The sequence below is a fragment of the Manis javanica genome, chromosome 8 (genome assembly GCF_040802235.1).
Source record: "Manis javanica isolate MJ-LG chromosome 8, MJ_LKY, whole genome shotgun sequence".
Classification (NCBI taxonomy): domain Eukaryota; kingdom Metazoa; phylum Chordata; class Mammalia; order Pholidota; family Manidae; genus Manis; species Manis javanica.
In genome coordinates this window covers 98493709-98510443 of record NC_133163.1, presented here as the reverse complement: position 1 = coordinate 98510443, position 16735 = coordinate 98493709, and the positions used below count along the sequence as shown (strand labels likewise).

The following is a 16735-nucleotide window of genomic DNA, read 5'->3' as shown; positions in this document are numbered from 1 at the left end:
CAGTTGAAAAATGATGACTACAGTTTTGCAACTGCAATTGTTTTTCTGTGTATGATGAACTTGGGTAGCTGTTCGCTCCATTTTAATTATATCTCAAAAGTTGGTGTCTTGGATATTTAAAGAACTAATATACTTCAGATTTAGGAAACCCTCAATACATTAAATCTTTGGTTATACTAGAGTCAATGATGAAATTATCCTTCTCTTTTGCCATTTGTGTTGTCATTCTCATGCTTCTTTTGGACAAAAGATTTCTTCTAATATACTTCTCTCTAGAAATGCCTCTTCCAAATGGTCTGGCAGAAATTATGGTGAAAAGCTTCACTTAATGTGAGTGTCTTCTCTTCAAGTTAAAAGAGCAGCCATGCCAGAAATAACTCGGACTTTTGATGCTGACTGTAGTTCCTCAGTGAAGTCAGTCTTCACTGTTTTTTAAATTTTTATTTATTTATTTGTTTGTTTGTTTATTTATTTATTTTGGTATCATTAATACACAATTACATGAGCAGCATTGTGGTTACTAGATTACCCCCATTATCAAGTCCCCACCACATACCCCATTACAGTCACTGTCCATCAGTGTAGTAAGATGCTATAAAATCACTACTTGTTTTCTCTGTGTTATACTGCCTTCCCTGTGCCCTGCCCCCACATTATGTGTGCTAATCGTAATGCACTTTATTCCCCTTATCCCTCCCTTCCCACTCACCTACACCCAGTCCCTTTCCCTTTGGCAACTGTTAGTCCATTCTTGGGTTCTGTGAGTCTGCTGCTGTTTTGTTCCTTCAGTTTTTTCTTTGTTCTTATACTCCACAGATGAGTGAAATCATTTAATACTTGTTTTTCTCCTCTTGGCTTATTTCACTCAGCATAATACCCTCCAGCGCCATCCATGTTGTTGCAAATGGTAGGATTTGTTTTCTTCTTAGGGCTGAATAATATTCCATTGTGTGTATGTACCACATCTTCTTTATCCATTCATCTATTGAGGGACACTTAGGTTGCTTCCATTTCTTGTCTATTTTAAACAGTGCTGCGGTAAACATAGGGGTGCATATGTCTTTTCCAAACTGGGATGCTGCATTCTTACAGTAAATTCCTAGGAGTAGAATTCCTGGGTCAAATGGTATTTCTATTTTGAGTTTTTTGAGGAACCTCCATACTACTTTCCACAATGGTTAAACTAGTTTACATTCCCACCAGCAGTGTAGGAGGGTTCCCCTTTCTCCATCCTCACCAGCATTTGTTATTCCTAGTCTTTTCTATGTTGGCCATCCTAACTGATGTGAGGTGATATCTCATTGTGGTTTTTTAAATTTACATTTCCCTGATAATTAGCGATGTGGAGCATCTTCTCATGTGTTGTTGGCCATCTGAATTTCTTCTTTGGAGAACTGTCTGTTCATATCCTCCACCAATTTTTAATAGGGTTATTTGCTTTTTTAGTGTTGAGGTGTGTGAGTTCTTTATATATTTTGGATGTTAACCTCTTGTTGGATATGTCATTTACAAATATATTCTCCCATACTGTAGGATGCCTTTTTGTTCTGTTGATAGTGTCCTGTGCTGTACAGAAGCTTTCTAACACAATGTAGTCCCATTTGTTCATTTTTTATTTTGTTTCCCTTGCCTGAGGAGATACATTCAGGAAAAACTTGCTCATGTTTATATTCAAGAGATTTTTTGCCTATGATTTTTTTCTAACAGTTTTATGGTTTCATGACTTACATTCAGGTCTTTGATCCGTTTTGAGTTTATTTTTGTGTATGGGGTTAGAAAATAATCCAGTTTCATTCTACATGTAGCTGTCCAGTTTTGCTAACACCAGCTATTGAAGAGGCTGTCATTTCTCTGTTGTATGTCCATGGCTCCTTTATTGTATATTAATTGACCATATATGTTTGGGTTAATGTCTGGAGACTCTATTCTGTTCCACTGGTCTGTGGCTCTGTTCTTGTGCCAGTACCAAATTGTCTTGATTACTATGGCTTTGTAGTAGAGCTTGAAGTCGGGGACTGAGATCCCTCCCACTTTATTCTTCCTTCTCAGGATTTCTTTGGCTATTTGGGATCTTTGGTGTTTCCATATGAATTTTTGAACTATTTTTTCCAGTTCATTGAAGAATGCTGTTGGTAATTTGATAGGGATTGCATTAAATCTGTAGATTGCTTTGGGCAGGATGGCCATTTTGATGACATTAGTTCTTCCTATCCAAGAGCATGGGATGAGTTTCCATTTGTTAGTGTCCTCTTTAATTTCTCTTAAGAATGTCTTGTAGTTTTCAGGATATAGGTCTTTCACTTCCTTGGTTAGGTTTATTCCTAGGTATTTTATTCTTTTTGATGCAGTTGTGAATGGATTTGTTTTCCTGGTTTCTCTTTCTATTAGTTCATCATTAGTGTATAGGAAAACCTCATGTTTCTGTGTATTAATTTAGTATTCTGCAACTTTACTGTATTCTGATATCAGTTCTAGTAGTTTTGGAGTGGAGTCTTTAGGGCTTTTTAGGTACAATATCATGTCATCTGCAAATAGTGACAGTTTAACTTCTTCTTTACCAATCTGGATTCCTTATATTTCTTTGTTTTGTCTAATTGCCATGGCAAGGACCTCCAGTACTATGTTGATTAACAGTGGGGAGAGTGGGCATCTCTGTCTTGTTTCCGATCTTAGAGGAAAAGCTTTCAGCTTCTCGCTGTTCAGTATGATGTTGGCTGTGGGTTTTTCATATATGGCCTTTATTATGTTGAGGTACTTGCCCTCTATACCCATTTTGTTGAGCGTTTTTATCATGAATGGATGTTGAATTTTTTGAATGCTTTTTCAGTATCTATAGAGATGATCATGTGATTTTTGTCCTTCTTTTTGTTTATGTGGTGGATGATGTTGATGGATTGTCGAATGTTGTACCATCCTTGCATCCCTGAGATGAATCCCACTTGGTCATGGTGTATGCACCTTTTGATGTATTTTTGAATTCAATTTGCTAATATTTTGTTAGCAAAATATTTTGCTATATATAAAAAAATATTTTGAATTCAATTTGCTAATAATACCAAAACCAGGTCTTTGCCTGGTTTTGGTATTATTGTGATGCTAGCTTCCTAGAATGAGTCTGGAAGTATTCCCTTCTCTTCTATATTTTGGAAAACTTTTAAGAGAATGGCTATTATGTCTTCCCTAAATGTCCGATAAAATTCAGCAGTGAATCCATCTGGTTCAGGGGTTTTGTTCATAGGTAGTCTTTTGATTAACAATTCAGTTTCCTTGCTGGTTTTTGGTCTATTCAGATTTTCTGTTTCTTTCTGGGTCATCCTTGGAGGTTGTATTTTTCTAGAAAGTTGTCCATTTCTTCTAGGTTATCCAGTTTGTTAGCATATAATTTTTCATAGTATTCTCTCATAATTCTTTGTATTTCTGTGGTGTCTGTAGTGATTTTTCCTTTCTCAATTCTGATTCTGTTTATGTGTGTAGACTCTTTTTTTCTTGATAAGTCTGGCTATGGGTTTATCTATTTTGTTTATTCTTTTTGAAGAACCAGCTCCTGGTTTCATTGATTCTTTCTATTGTTTTATTCTTCTTGATTTTATTTGTTTATGGTTTAATCTTTATTATATCCTTCCTTCTACTGCTTTGGGCCTCATTTGTTCTTCTTTTTCTAGTTTCAGTAATTGTGAGTTTAGAATGTTCATTTGTAATTGTTATTCTTTCCTTAGGTAGGCCTGCATTGCAATATACTTCCTTGTTAGCATGGCCTTCACTGCATCCCACAGATTTTTGCGGTGTTGGGTTACTGTTGTCATTTGTCTCCATATATTGCTTATCTCTGTTTTTATGTGGTCATTGATCCATTGATTATTTAGGAGCATTATTATTATTAAGCCTCCATGTGTTTGTGGGCTTTTTCATTTTCTTTGCATGATTTATTTCTAGTTTCATACCTTTGAGATGTGAGAAGCTGGTTGGTACAATTTCAATCTTTTTGAATTTACTGAAGCTGTTTTTGTGGCCTAGTATATGATCTATTCTTGAAAATGTTCCATGTGCACTTGAGAAGAATGTGTATCCTGTTGCTCTTGGGTAGAGTGTTTTGTAGATGTCCATTAGGTCCATCTGTTCTAATGTGTTGTTCAGTGCCTCTGTCTCTACTTATTTTCTGTCTGGTTGATTTGTCCTTTGGAGTGAATGGTGTGTTGAAGTCTCCTAGAATGAATGCATTGCATTCTATTTCCCCCTTTAATTATGTTAGCACTTGTTTCACATATGTAGGTGATCCTGTGTTGCATGCAAAGATATTAATAATAGTTATATCCTCTTGTTGGACTGACCACTTTATCATTATGTAATGTCCTTCTTTGTCTCTTGTTACTTTCTTTGTTTTGAAGTCTATTTTGTCTGATAGAAGTACTGCAACTCCTGATTTTTTCTCCCTATTAGTTGTATGAAATATCTTTTTCCATCCCTTTACTTTCATTCTGTGTTTGCCTTTGGGTTTAGTGAGTTTCTTGTAGGCAGCATATAGACAGGTCTTGTTTTTTTATGCATTCAGTGAGTCTATGTCTTTTGATTGGTGCAGTCAGACTATTTACATTAAGGGTGATTATTGATAGGTATGTACTTATTGCCATTGCAAGCTTTAGATTCATGGTTACCACAGGTTCAAGGGTAATTCCCTTTCTATCTAACAGTCTAATTTAACTCACTTCATATGCTATTACAAACACAACCTAAAAGTTCTTTTTTTTCCCTTCTATTTCTTCCCCCTCCATTCTTCATATATTAGGTATCATATACTGTACTCTTTGTCTATCCCTTGATTGACTTTGGGGGTAGTTGATTTGATTTTGTATCTGCCTAGTAAATAATTTTTCTATCTTGCTGTGGTTTTATTTATCCTGGTGACAACTAGCCCTACGAATACTTCCATCTATAGCAGTCCCTCCAAAATGCACTGTAGAGGAGGTTTGTGGGAAGTAAATTCTCTCAGCTTTTGCTCATCTGAAAATTGTTTAATCCCTCCTTCAAATTTAAATGATAACCTTGCCAGGTAGAGTATTCTTGGTTTGAGGCCCTTCTGCTTCATTGAATTAAATATATCATGCCACTCCTTTCTGGCCTGTAAGGTTTCTGTTGAGAAATATGATGATGGCCTGATAGGTAATCCTTTGTATGTGATCTTTTTTCTCTGTCTAGCTGCTTTAAAGTCTGTCTTTATTCTTCATGTTTTCCATTTTAATTATTATATGTCTTGGTGTTGTCCTCCATGGGTCCCTTGTTTTTGGAGATCTGTGCACCTCCACGGCCTGAAAGACCACCTCCTTCCTCAGATTGGGAAAATTTTCAGCAATTATCTCCTCAGTGACACTTTCTATCCCTTTTTCTCTCTTCTTCTTCTTCTGGTATCCCTCTAATGTGAATATTGTTCTCTTTAGATTGACAGTTCTCTCAATATTTTTTCATGCTTAGAGATCCTTCTTTCTCTCTGTGCCTTAACTTCTTTGTGTTCCTCTTCTCTAACTTCTATTCCATTTACCATATTTTCTACTACATCGAATTTGCTTTTAAATCCCTCCATTGTATGTTTCATTTCAGATATGGAATTACTTAATGATTGAATCTCTGTCCTAAATTTGTTCCTGAGTTCTTGAATATTTTTCTGTATCTCCATGAGCATGTTTATGGTTTTTATTTTGAACTCTCTTTCAGGAAGGTTGGTGAGTTCTGTTTCATTTGGCCCTTTTTCTGGTGTTTCTGAGATTTTTGTTTGAACCAGGTTCCTTTGATGTTTCATATTTCTATGTGGCGCCCTCTAGTGTGCAGAAGTACTAGTCTCTGGAGCTGCTCAGCCCCTAGAGTGAGGTTGGGGATCTCAGGGGAGCTGCGCTGGTGCCTGGGGCAAGGAAAGAGCTGTTTCCTACTTCCCAGCTGCAGTGTCTGTCTCCTGTGTCAGAGCCAGAGGGTCGAGCACACATGTGCAAGCCTTTGTGCTTTGCATCTGTAGCTGTCGTAGACGGGACCTGCCTCTGACTGGCCTGATGCCAGTGCAGTAACTGTCAGTTTGCAAGCCACTGCTGTCAGGCCAGGAGGAGGGCACAACTAGCTGCCTATCACAGTGGGGGTTTCAGAGCTGAGTGGCCAGCCAGGGGGATGGAGTGCCTGAAGCTCCTCAAAGTTCCTAACCTGCCTGGCAAAGCATGCCCAGACAACTTTGTCCCCCTATCCCTTCTCCTGCACAGCCAGCTCTGTGCAAACCCCGCCCCTTCAGCAGCCCTCTCACTGCTGGGAAGCCTGTCAGACTGCCCACCTTTCCTTTGTCCCAGAATGGCCAGTTGTGGATCCCTTCCTCTACAAACAGCTGGAATCTCAGTCTCTCAAGTATTCTACCTGTCTTAGCTTTCCAACCCCACTAATCTCCAGAGCAGCATGCAATGTAGGTTTATGCTCCCAAAGCAGATCTCCAGGCCTGGATGTTCAGCAGTCCTAGGCTCCCACTCCCTCCCCACTCCATTTCTCTTCCTACTGCCAGTGAGCTCTCATGGGGGAAGGGCTTGGGTCTCACTGGATCAAGGCTTTGGTATGTTACCCTGTTTTGTGAGGTCTGCTCTGTTCTCCAGGTCTATGCAGTCTGGTACAGCTTTCATTGCTGTTGCTCTGTTAGGATTAGTTGTATTAACTGTATTTTCATACTATATGTGGTTTTGGGAGGAGTTCTCTGTCTCACCTCTCACATCTCCATCTTGAATTGATCTCTCACCAGTATTATAAGACATTTTGTACTTGTTAGGTGATAGGGGTCAAGGAGGTCTAGGCAACTTGTGGGACCTCTGAGGCCTTAGGTTATCATTTGAAAATGAAAAGAATAAAAGGTTTCCTGTTGTCTTGTTTTCTTCTTGAGTGTCTTGTGACTCTGAGAATAGAAAATGATCTCTTAGTGGCCCAAATGAGACAAGGCATTTTCAGAAGGTCCAAACTATCAGCCAGCAATTCTTTTGGGTGCTAGGAAGACATGGCTTCCCTTAACCTTTTGGGACTCTTGTCACTGGCCTTGGGACACCAGGGCAAAATAAGAAGATTGGTTAGACAGGGTCAGAACAGTGGGTTTTATAGACTTTAATTCTAGCTCTCTTAGGACTGTTCTCACTCTATCAGTCTCTGAGGCAAGAGATGGATCCTGAATAATCCTAATTCTTATAAAGACCTGTCATGGAATTTGCTCAAACTCTTCTTAAATATGTATAAATATAAAATAGATCATTATCTTCTTAAGTAACATATAATGTAATATTATAAAAGTTGTTCATAAATTTCAGAATTTGGAGATCAATTTCATGCTCATCCAATTTCATTCATTTTTAAATGAATTTTTAAAGGATTTTTAAAACACTTCTTTTTTGAGATAATTATAGATGCATATTCAGCTGAAATAATAAAAGGACATGCTGGGTGCCCCATTTTTCCCATGTTAATATCTTGTGAAAGTGCATTATAATATCACAACCAGGATATTGACTTTGATATAGTCACAGTACAGAAGAGATCCATCACTACAAGGATGTTTCTCTTTTCCTCTGGCCCCTATACTCCCTTTAATCCTGACAGCCACTAGTCTATTCTCCATTTCTACAATTTTCTCATTTCAAGAATGTTATATAAATGGAATCTCATAGTATGTAACCTTTTGGGATTGGTTTCTTTCACTCAGCATAATTTTCTGGAAATTCATCCAGGTTGTTGCATTTTGATCCCTTTTATTGCTGAGTAATATTATATGCTATACCACAGGTTTTTTAGCCATTAGCAGTTGAAAGGCATCGAGGTTGCCTCCAGTTTTCTTTTGTTACTTGAACAAAGCTGCTCTGAACTTTAATGTACAGGTTTTTGTGTAACTTTAAGTCTTCCTTTCTCTGGGATAAATACCCAGAAACACAACTGCTGGGATGTATGGTAGTTATATTTCTAAAAAGAAACTGCTAGGCTGTTTTTGGAGTTTTACATTGTCAGTAGCAAAGTATGAATGACTCAATTTCTCTGCATCCTCACCAGTTTTTGGTGTTGTCACTATTTTTAATTTTGGCTCTTCTGATGGGTATATTATAATACCTCATTGCGGTTTTAATTTGCATTTTCCTGCTGACTTGTGATGAACGTCTTTTCACGTGCTTATTTGTCATCTGTATATCTTCTTCAGTGAATGTCTCTTCAGGGTCTGTGCCCAGATTCTCATTGGATCGTTTGCTGGTTTACTATTTTGAGAGTTCTTTATATATTCTAAATAGTAGTTCTTTGTCAGATATGTGATCTGCAAACATTTTCTCCTACTCTTAGCTTGCTTTTTCATATTTTTAATAGCTTTTCACAGAGCAAATTTTGAAAATGTGATGAAGTGCAGTTTTTCAGTTTTTCTTTTAATGGATCATGCTTTTGATGTCAAGTTTAAGAATTCTTTACCTCACCCTAGATCATGAAGATTTTCTCCATTTTTTTCTTAAAAGTTATATAGTTTTGCATTTACATCTGTGATTGCTGTTAAGATTTTTTTTTTATAAAGTATGAGGTTGAGGTCTAGGTTCAGTTGTCATATATAGATGTACAGTTGCTCTAGCAGCATCTGTTTCTGAAAAGACTACCCTTTGTCCATTGAATCACTTTTGCTTCTTTGTCAAAAATCATATTTGTGTAGGTCTGTTTCTGGTTTCCTGTTTTATTCCATTGGTCCACACATCTGTCCCTTCTCTAACACCTACAGCCATTATTATTTCAGCTGTATGATTAAGTCTTGAAAATAGAGTAGACCAATTCCTCCCACTTTATTATTCTTTTTCAAAATTGTTTTAGTTATTCTAGTTCCCTTGCCTTTCTGTATAAGCTTTAGATTAATCTTGTCTATATGTACAAAAACCCTTTCTAGAATTTTGATAGGAATTATGTTAAAATCTTTAGGTCACATTGGGAAGTACTGATATCTTTACTATGTGGAACTCATGCACTTTGATAAAATTTCATCACTTTATATTCCCTTGAATTCAATGAGAATTTGGAATTGCTTCTTCTCCAACAAATCCAAGCTATAGGGTGTAAGAGGGCCATGGGAACAATTCTAGAACAGTGTGTTAGCAAGTTTGAGAGTGTGGTACAACCACATGTTCAAAGTATGAGTACATGGGAGAATGGGAAGGTGATACTGTTTTGGAAGAAGTGACCCTTGGAAAGGTTTCTCAGGGAAGTGTGGGTTTTATATGGACAGAGAGGAGAGGAGTGTTTGAAATCTGCTCAGGCTTGTCCTTAGAAATAGTTGAGTCCTTTTCTTACTAGTCTGTCCTCTGTATAAGCACGTTTATCATTTAACTTATCTTTCTTTGAACCTTTTCCAACCCTGCTAGGGTTTTTTTTTTGTTGTGGTGGTAATATGTGTTATTTATTTATTTATTTATTTATTTATTTTTGAGATACTTTAGTGAAGTCGTTCTTCTGAGTGGTTTATCTTCAGGCACCACAGGATATTTATGCACTTAAGGAACCTGTCATTGTTATCTCTCCAAATGAAAATTATTTTTGTCCTGCAGTGACACAGGCTTCTCCTGTGGACTGTTGTCACAGGTGTAGAGTCCAGGAGTTTGTTTTTGCTTTTCCTAGTGCCTAACTTAAAAGCATGTGCTCGCTATACACATGCTTATTTGCAAATTGTTCCCCATGTTCTTTCTGCCCTTGTGCCTACCAAGACAAGGGCAGGTCTTTAGAATCATTGCCAACCTAGCAGCCCAAAGACAAGCATTGCCTGAGGTATTCAGGCCCAAAGCACAGCCCTGCATCTCTCATTCCCACAGTGCGCTCACTTTGTGCTTTTGTGGTTGGTTTTTTTAAGAATTAATTTGTACTGGGCTGTAATCTAAAATTTCTTCTACTCTTCCTGATGCCTAGCAAATGGAATGCAATCAAAAAGTATTTGTTGAATAACTGAAATGACTGGCTGACATCTAGAACACAAATCAAATTTATTTGGGATCCTGTATGGATAGAGGTATATGGTAACACTTTTCTGTTAGTTCTAGGGTGTTGAGCCTTACTTGAAATCCTTTGAGGCTGTCTTTCCATCTTCAAGGGAAGTCCTTGTTGGGCCTTTGGGTTAACTACCTGGGCAGCAGAGACGCTGACTCTTAGACTCTCCTAGGATTTTCAGTTCCTGGTAAAATTTTAACACAGATTGAGTTAGTAATATATTCTGACTTGAGGTATTTAGACATCTAATAAATTTAGCGCATCTTAATTTTTAGCTGGCTTTTGCTAGAGGTATAGAACTTGTCCTTGTTATGCTGGATGCCAGAATTTCTTTTTTAAATCAGTGTTAAGTTTAGAATATGCAACAATGGTCAGACTCAATAAAAATAAAACCAGTTGGTGTATAGATACTCTCTGAGCTGTTCCTAATGTGTTCGTGAAGCTGCATATCTGGTTCCTTTATTCCCCCTCCAGACATCCCGGGTGATTTAAAGAGATACATTTTTCCCTTAAGATCTGAGACTCACAAAGAATGAGAAGTTTCTCTGGTAAACATGTTTGTGGCAGAGCAGGTGATTCAGATCCAATTATCTGTTGATTAGCTTGCTCCCCAAGCCCAAGGATTCATAGTTTCTCAGTTTATTTGGACTACCCGACTAATCATGCTTATTGTTTCATGAGTCTGACCAAGTGATTTTGTATTTTTGAAGAAGAAGGAATATTTTATGCTGGAAAAGGTTCACCTGAAAGAGTAGCAAAAATATAAAAGCATATCAGGGAGAGTTTTATTATATTGTAGTTAAGTGTAGACATCATTCTTCTGGAAAGAAAAATTCGTTCTATTTTTCAATTTGAACAAATAATGTAAAGTCATTATTTAAATTACCATTAGCTTTTTAATCTCAAAGTGACCAAATGGCTTTGTTGCACATGTGGGAATGGAAATTAGCTTTTGGCATGAGCCACTTTAATTGAAATCAGTTTGTGGGTTGAGTTCCTATGCTGCTTGACAGATGACATCATTTCCTGTGCTTTTCCCAATCCTTACTGTTTTTCTAAGATAGGATGAAGCTAAGTTTAACTTCAGATTTTAAAGCAACTGTACACCTATTCCTGACCTACTTAGAATATTATCCATGTTTTTCACTAAATCATGCCTTTTGTATACTTGTAGTTTTTTTAGTTTAAAAGCATTTTAGCTGAGATGTTTTAATAGAAACATGGGAGCCTAAAATAATAGTTTGTTTTAAGCAATTTCCTGGGCTGCTTGATTTCTATAACAATGCTCCAACAAAAGGGTTATTTCTGCTTTTATACGTGCAGAAATGAAGATAAAATATTTTTAATAATCTACTTAGGACTGTGTAAGTGCTTAGGACACAGTGAGCAACTTCTTAGTCTCAGTTTTTGAGCCTGGATTTTGATGTCCTTATCAGGTAGCAGGAGTTAAATAAACAGAAAATAATTTAGCAAAGTTTTTTACAACACCTACAAGTAAGCAAGGTGCTACTCTGGGCACTTAGGGGGGTAGAATTAATAACCATGATGCTCCCCACTCTCAAGGAGCTTTTAGAAAAATGGGTTGGGGGTAGGAGAAATAAGTAACTGAACAAGTAGGTTAGATGATGTGGTATACATTTCCAAAGAGAAGTATAAGGTACTCTGGAGTCAGAGGCAAGAGGGCTCCTATCTAGTGGGGGAGGGAGGAGAGAACAGAAATCAGAAAAGATCAAAAGAAAGAAGGGACATTTGCAACAGGTCTTGAGATAGGCAGGAGTTCAGTGTTTGGTAAAGACGTGTGTGTTTTGTATGGGAGCAAAGAGACGAAGAGATGGATTAAAGAGGAGACTCCAGGAAGAGACAACATAAAGTTTTTGGCATTTTGTATGGTACATAATAGGCACTCAGAAATATTTGTTGAGTAAGTGAATGACTGATAAGTAAACGGGGGGACTGAGTCACAGAGCATACAAGGAGTATGCAGGGAGCCCTGAAAGGCCTGTGGGGCCATGCTGAGGAGGGCTTTGAATGCTGAGAGATGGAGGTAGTTTCTTAACATAGCAGAGACAGGGAGCCTTGATGGTGTTTCAGAAAGTGTGTGACTTGTTCTTGAAAAGGGGCATCGCTTTCAATGTGACTTAACTCTCGAGTACTCTGTGTGGGCATAGTTAAGTATTGAATTCTGAAGCCTTTCATTTACTGTTGTCCTGCTGAGATTTGTGAAGCTCCTTGTGAAGGCAGCCCCTTCTCGTGAAGTCAGCAGCCACTTTTTAATACTATACAAAGAATCCCGTCCAGAGATACTGAAAAGGGTGGCCCCTGGGAGGAGTCTTCTCTCTGCTCATAGATTTGTCCCCTGTGTTCAGGAAGACTGAGGCGAAGAGCAAGCACAGCAGCTGATTTCTTCTGTGGCATGGAAGAAGGGGTTCCCTTCTTCTTATGCAAAATTGCTAAATGTTTTTCCCTAGGAATTTTCCTCCACAGCTTGGAGGGCAGGTGGAGTAAGACAAACTTCCAAAACCTGTCCTGGCCTCCTCATATAGGGATGTGCAAACAAGGACTAATGATGAACTCATTTAGACAGGATTAACTCAGTTTAGCCTGTAGTCTTTTCCAAATAGGGGAGTTACTGTGTCTGTGGCACTAAGGAACAGCCTGGGATTTTGAAAGTGTTATTAGCATGCCTAAAATAGTGAAGTGGAGACAGCCTTAACACTAGAGAAACGAGAGCACACTCTGTGCTGTCAGTCTGTTATGGGTGTGTTTATTCTGGTTTCCCATCTTGGGTCTAAGTTGTCCTGCCCAGGGTCCTGAAGCTCACACTTCTGTAGGTGACAATGTGATAAAGAGTGGAATCCAAACTCTGTGGGTCTTATTTGGGTTAAGGTTACAGTTTAGACAAACAACTCGTTCTGAGCCAAGTCCAGCCATCTCCATTATTAAAGCAGTCTTGTTATTGGATACGGTTGTAGGTATGCTTTTTCTTCTTTTTGTTGCCTCCAAAATTTTAACAGAATTCCTTGGGATTTGTCACTCTGACTGTTTTCCTGGCCACCTACCTGGGACTCCAAATCTTTTAACAGGAAAAGTGCTTGCCATCGTAATCTTGTCTTATAGGGTTATTCAAGGCACTCTTTTCTTGTTGGTGTAAATTATAGAAATGGCATTGGGTGGTAAGTTCTGGTAAAATAGGGAAGTTATTTAGCACTTTTAAGTAAATATCCAAGAAACAATTACATTGTATTGTAAATCATTTTTTACACACAAAAGATAGCATGCTTAGCATTGTCAGTTAGGTTATTTCTGCATAAGTATATGAGTCTTGATAAACCATTTTATTTTTCTCTTCCAATCAGTACAAATCAACTCCTGTGAACTGTTGAAGTCTATGTACTTTAATTGCAAAACTAAATCATTCTTTTTTTCCATTCCTTGTCAAGTTCAACACTGTAATATTCGCTGTATGAATGGAGGGAGCTGTAGTGACGATCACTGCCTATGCCAGAAAGGATACATAGGGACTCACTGTGGACAGCGTAAGTAAACCATAGCTATGAGTATTCTGGATGTAAACCTATATAGGCAGATATGTAAGCAGATACACAGACAAAAATAATATGGAGATAAGCGCTGATGGGTTTCCTTTGATTACATGGGGCATAGCATTTTTAGAGACATCCAGGGACTCTTACAGATGAACAGATCACGTACTCTGACTGGAATTTCTGATTGGAATCTTGGGAATGGTTTTTGATTCATTTTCCACCCATTTACCTTCATCACCCCACTTACCTTATCCCTTTGATTTATAATCATGAGCCAAGGTGGAGAATTCTTGTTTGTTCCAGATGTATGCCTTCCATTTGATTCCTGAACATCTCCATCTGGATTTTTAAGACACATCTCAAATAAAATATTTCAATACTTGACCTCATTTTTCTCCTCAAATGTCCTTTCTCTTGGTTATTGAAATCTGCACCTCTCAAGCTTCCCAATCTAGATGCTACTGTAATAGCAAAAATTCAGTTTATTGGTTATTCATGAACACCATTTATCTGCCTTCTGTTAGCCCCTGTGCTTTGCAGAAGATGAAAATTCCTTTTAAAAAGCTTGTTTTTTATTACACTAAGGTGAATATATATATCCTGCAGAAAATTTGGAGAAGTTAAAAAATGTAAAAGGAAAATTATCCACAATCCCATCATTCCAGCTGTTAACCTTCTAGCCTTTTAATGCACGTTTGGAACATGAGATCTTATTGTATGCATTATTTTTCATGCTACTTTTCACTTAATATTTTATTAGAAGTATACTCCATATTACTAAACATTTAAAAATACGTTTTAGTGGTATACAATATTACATGAATATGTTACTCTTTATTTAATGAAGCCTTAGTGATGAGCATTTTTTCATGTTGTTTCTAATTTTTGCCATTGTATATGTATTTGCTATGATGGATAATGCTATTATAAATATACCAAAATTTGTAGAGTGTCCCTGTGACTGCAGTATGGTAAGAATAGTGATTGAGTTTTGTGCAGCCCAGAGCAGTAGCATAGAGAGGAGAGGCAGCACAGCCTCCCCAAGTGGGAGACACTTGAGCTAAGTCTTGAGGGGTGGGTAGGAGTTTACTGCCAGATGATGGGAAGATGGGCTGTCTAGGCAGCTGGCACAGCCTGGGTCAAAACACCAGATCATCACCCATTAGCAGGTGCTTTGGTGTTGCTTGAGTTTAAGTGCTGAGGGATGCTGGGAAGGGAGGTAAGGTCAGAATGGAAGCAATGGCCAGGTTTTGAGTGCCTTTATGCATACCCAGTTTCCATCGAAAGGAGAGGAGAGGGAGATAACAATGAACAACATTCACGTATTGAGTTATTTGTTTACTGTATTCTAGGTACATTTTCAAACTCTTTACATGTATTAACTCCTTTAATATAACAACAGCCCTTTGAGTTAGAGGCCCTTATTACTTTCTAACAGATGAGGAAACTGAAGCACAGTGACTTCCGTAACGTATCTAAGACTTGACAGGGAGGAACTGGCAGGGTTGGGATTTGAACCCAAGCAGCCTGACTTCGCAGCCCATGCATTTAGTGCTGTGAAATGCTAGCCTTACGCAGTTCACTTATCGTGGTTTATAATGATGTCTTCCCAGTGGGTTTCAGCCCTGGAAAAGTTCACTATGTATTCAGTATGACCAAAGAAATGACAACAGAATGTTGTTGGAATGAAAGGGTTTATACCCAACTTTTATTTCCACGGTGGCAGGTCAGTCACTAAATCCCATTCACTCAGAGCAAGCCTGCATGCAGCAAGCCAGTCTCTGCCTCTGGTCCTCTGTCCTCAGCACTGCCACCACTCTAGCCTCTGCTCTGCTCTCCTGCAGCTGTGCCACTGTATCTCCCAGAGCACTGGGCAGCACCCTTTATATAGAGTCAGTAACAATGCATTGCCCACATATGTGTAGTGAGCCAGCCGACAAGGGCCAGGTGAGAATTCTGGCCACAGGAACCTTCACTTTATCCACATTGAGAACCACAGCATAGAGGCTGAACCTGGAGAGGGGAGGGGGGGAAGAACAGGGAAGCAGGAAGGGTAGTGCAAGGCTGTGGCTGCAGGGACAGTGAGGTGGGGGTGGGTTACAATGCACTTTTGGAAGGGGAATCAGGAGGTGCAGCAGTGTGTCTTCAGTGCTGCCTGAGGGAGGTTAGCCCAAAGCCCAGCACACACAGGTGCTCAGTTAGAATTAGAAAACCTTTCCTAGACTTCAGTTTTCTAACCTGTAAAATGGGGGAGGGGGCACTGGCTTAGATAATTTCAAAATTTCTTGTTTGCTTAAAATCTCTTCATTTTCCCATTAACTGTAAATTCTGAAGTAAATCAGAAAAATTAATATACATAAAGCTCTCTAATTTTGTGATGAGAAATGGACTTCTGCTGTAATTTTTGACTATACGGGTTGTCTCAGTTCAGTTCCTCTGATCCCGAGACAGAATTAGATGCATGAGAGATTTATTGAGGAAAAGCCTGTGAAGAATAAAGGGGAGAGAAAGCAGCAATAGGAGTGCAGGGCCTTCATGCCACAATGCAGGTCTGACCCCTGCCTAAGGAGAGAGGGAAGATGGCATGATTGTTTAGGAGTCTCAGACTTTAGCACAGCTCCAAGAGAGGCTTGGCCAGGCTGATAGGGAGTCCAGAGCAAAGACTGCCCATTAAATGAGTTCCAGTCTCTAGCACCCCACTATGCTTCGCTGTTGAGTGGAAGCAGCAAGGGGATAGTGTCCTAGGTGTGAACACTGTAGCAGAACTGAAGGGGCAGCAGATGGAGGCTGTCAGCCAACTCATCTCCTTAGAGTAGGTTTTCTTCGAGGGAGATCTGAGTGGCTCAACTCTATGACTGCCACAAATGTACAGGCAAAATGCATGGGACATATATGAAGGAGGAATTAACTTGAAGGGAGGTGTTAGGAAAGCCTCATGGGAAGTGAGGTTTGACTTGGGCTTTGAAGAGTAGGTAGTAGGACTGACAAATTTGGCAGGGAAGAGCCTGCCACCCACGGAGAAGGATGCCTAGAAAGAGGCCATGTACGAAAGAGTCGTACCCAATTGTACAGAGAAGAGTTGCTCAAGGCATGAGCTTTCAGTTCTTATTTTAATGCCTTTTCTGATAAGGAAAATGTCCCTCCCTCAGCATCTCTGGGCTTATCTTGGACTTACCTTGCCACTGATTTCCATG

The 16735-nt window shown here is 38.8% G+C and overlaps 1 protein-coding gene across 4 annotated transcripts in view; it reads left to right on the top strand.

Annotated features, from left to right (window-relative positions):
• FBN1 (fibrillin 1) overlaps positions 1-16735 on the top strand; it is a 236413-nt gene that overhangs the window by 35718 nt on the left and 183960 nt on the right. For all 4 annotated transcript variants that reach the window (XM_073211771.1, XM_073211772.1, XM_017680284.3 and 1 more), the window contains one exon: positions 13437-13532. In XM_073211771.1, coding sequence (XP_073067872.1) covers positions 13437-13532 — 96 coding nt within the window. The remainder of the gene's footprint in view (positions 1-13436; positions 13533-16735) is intronic.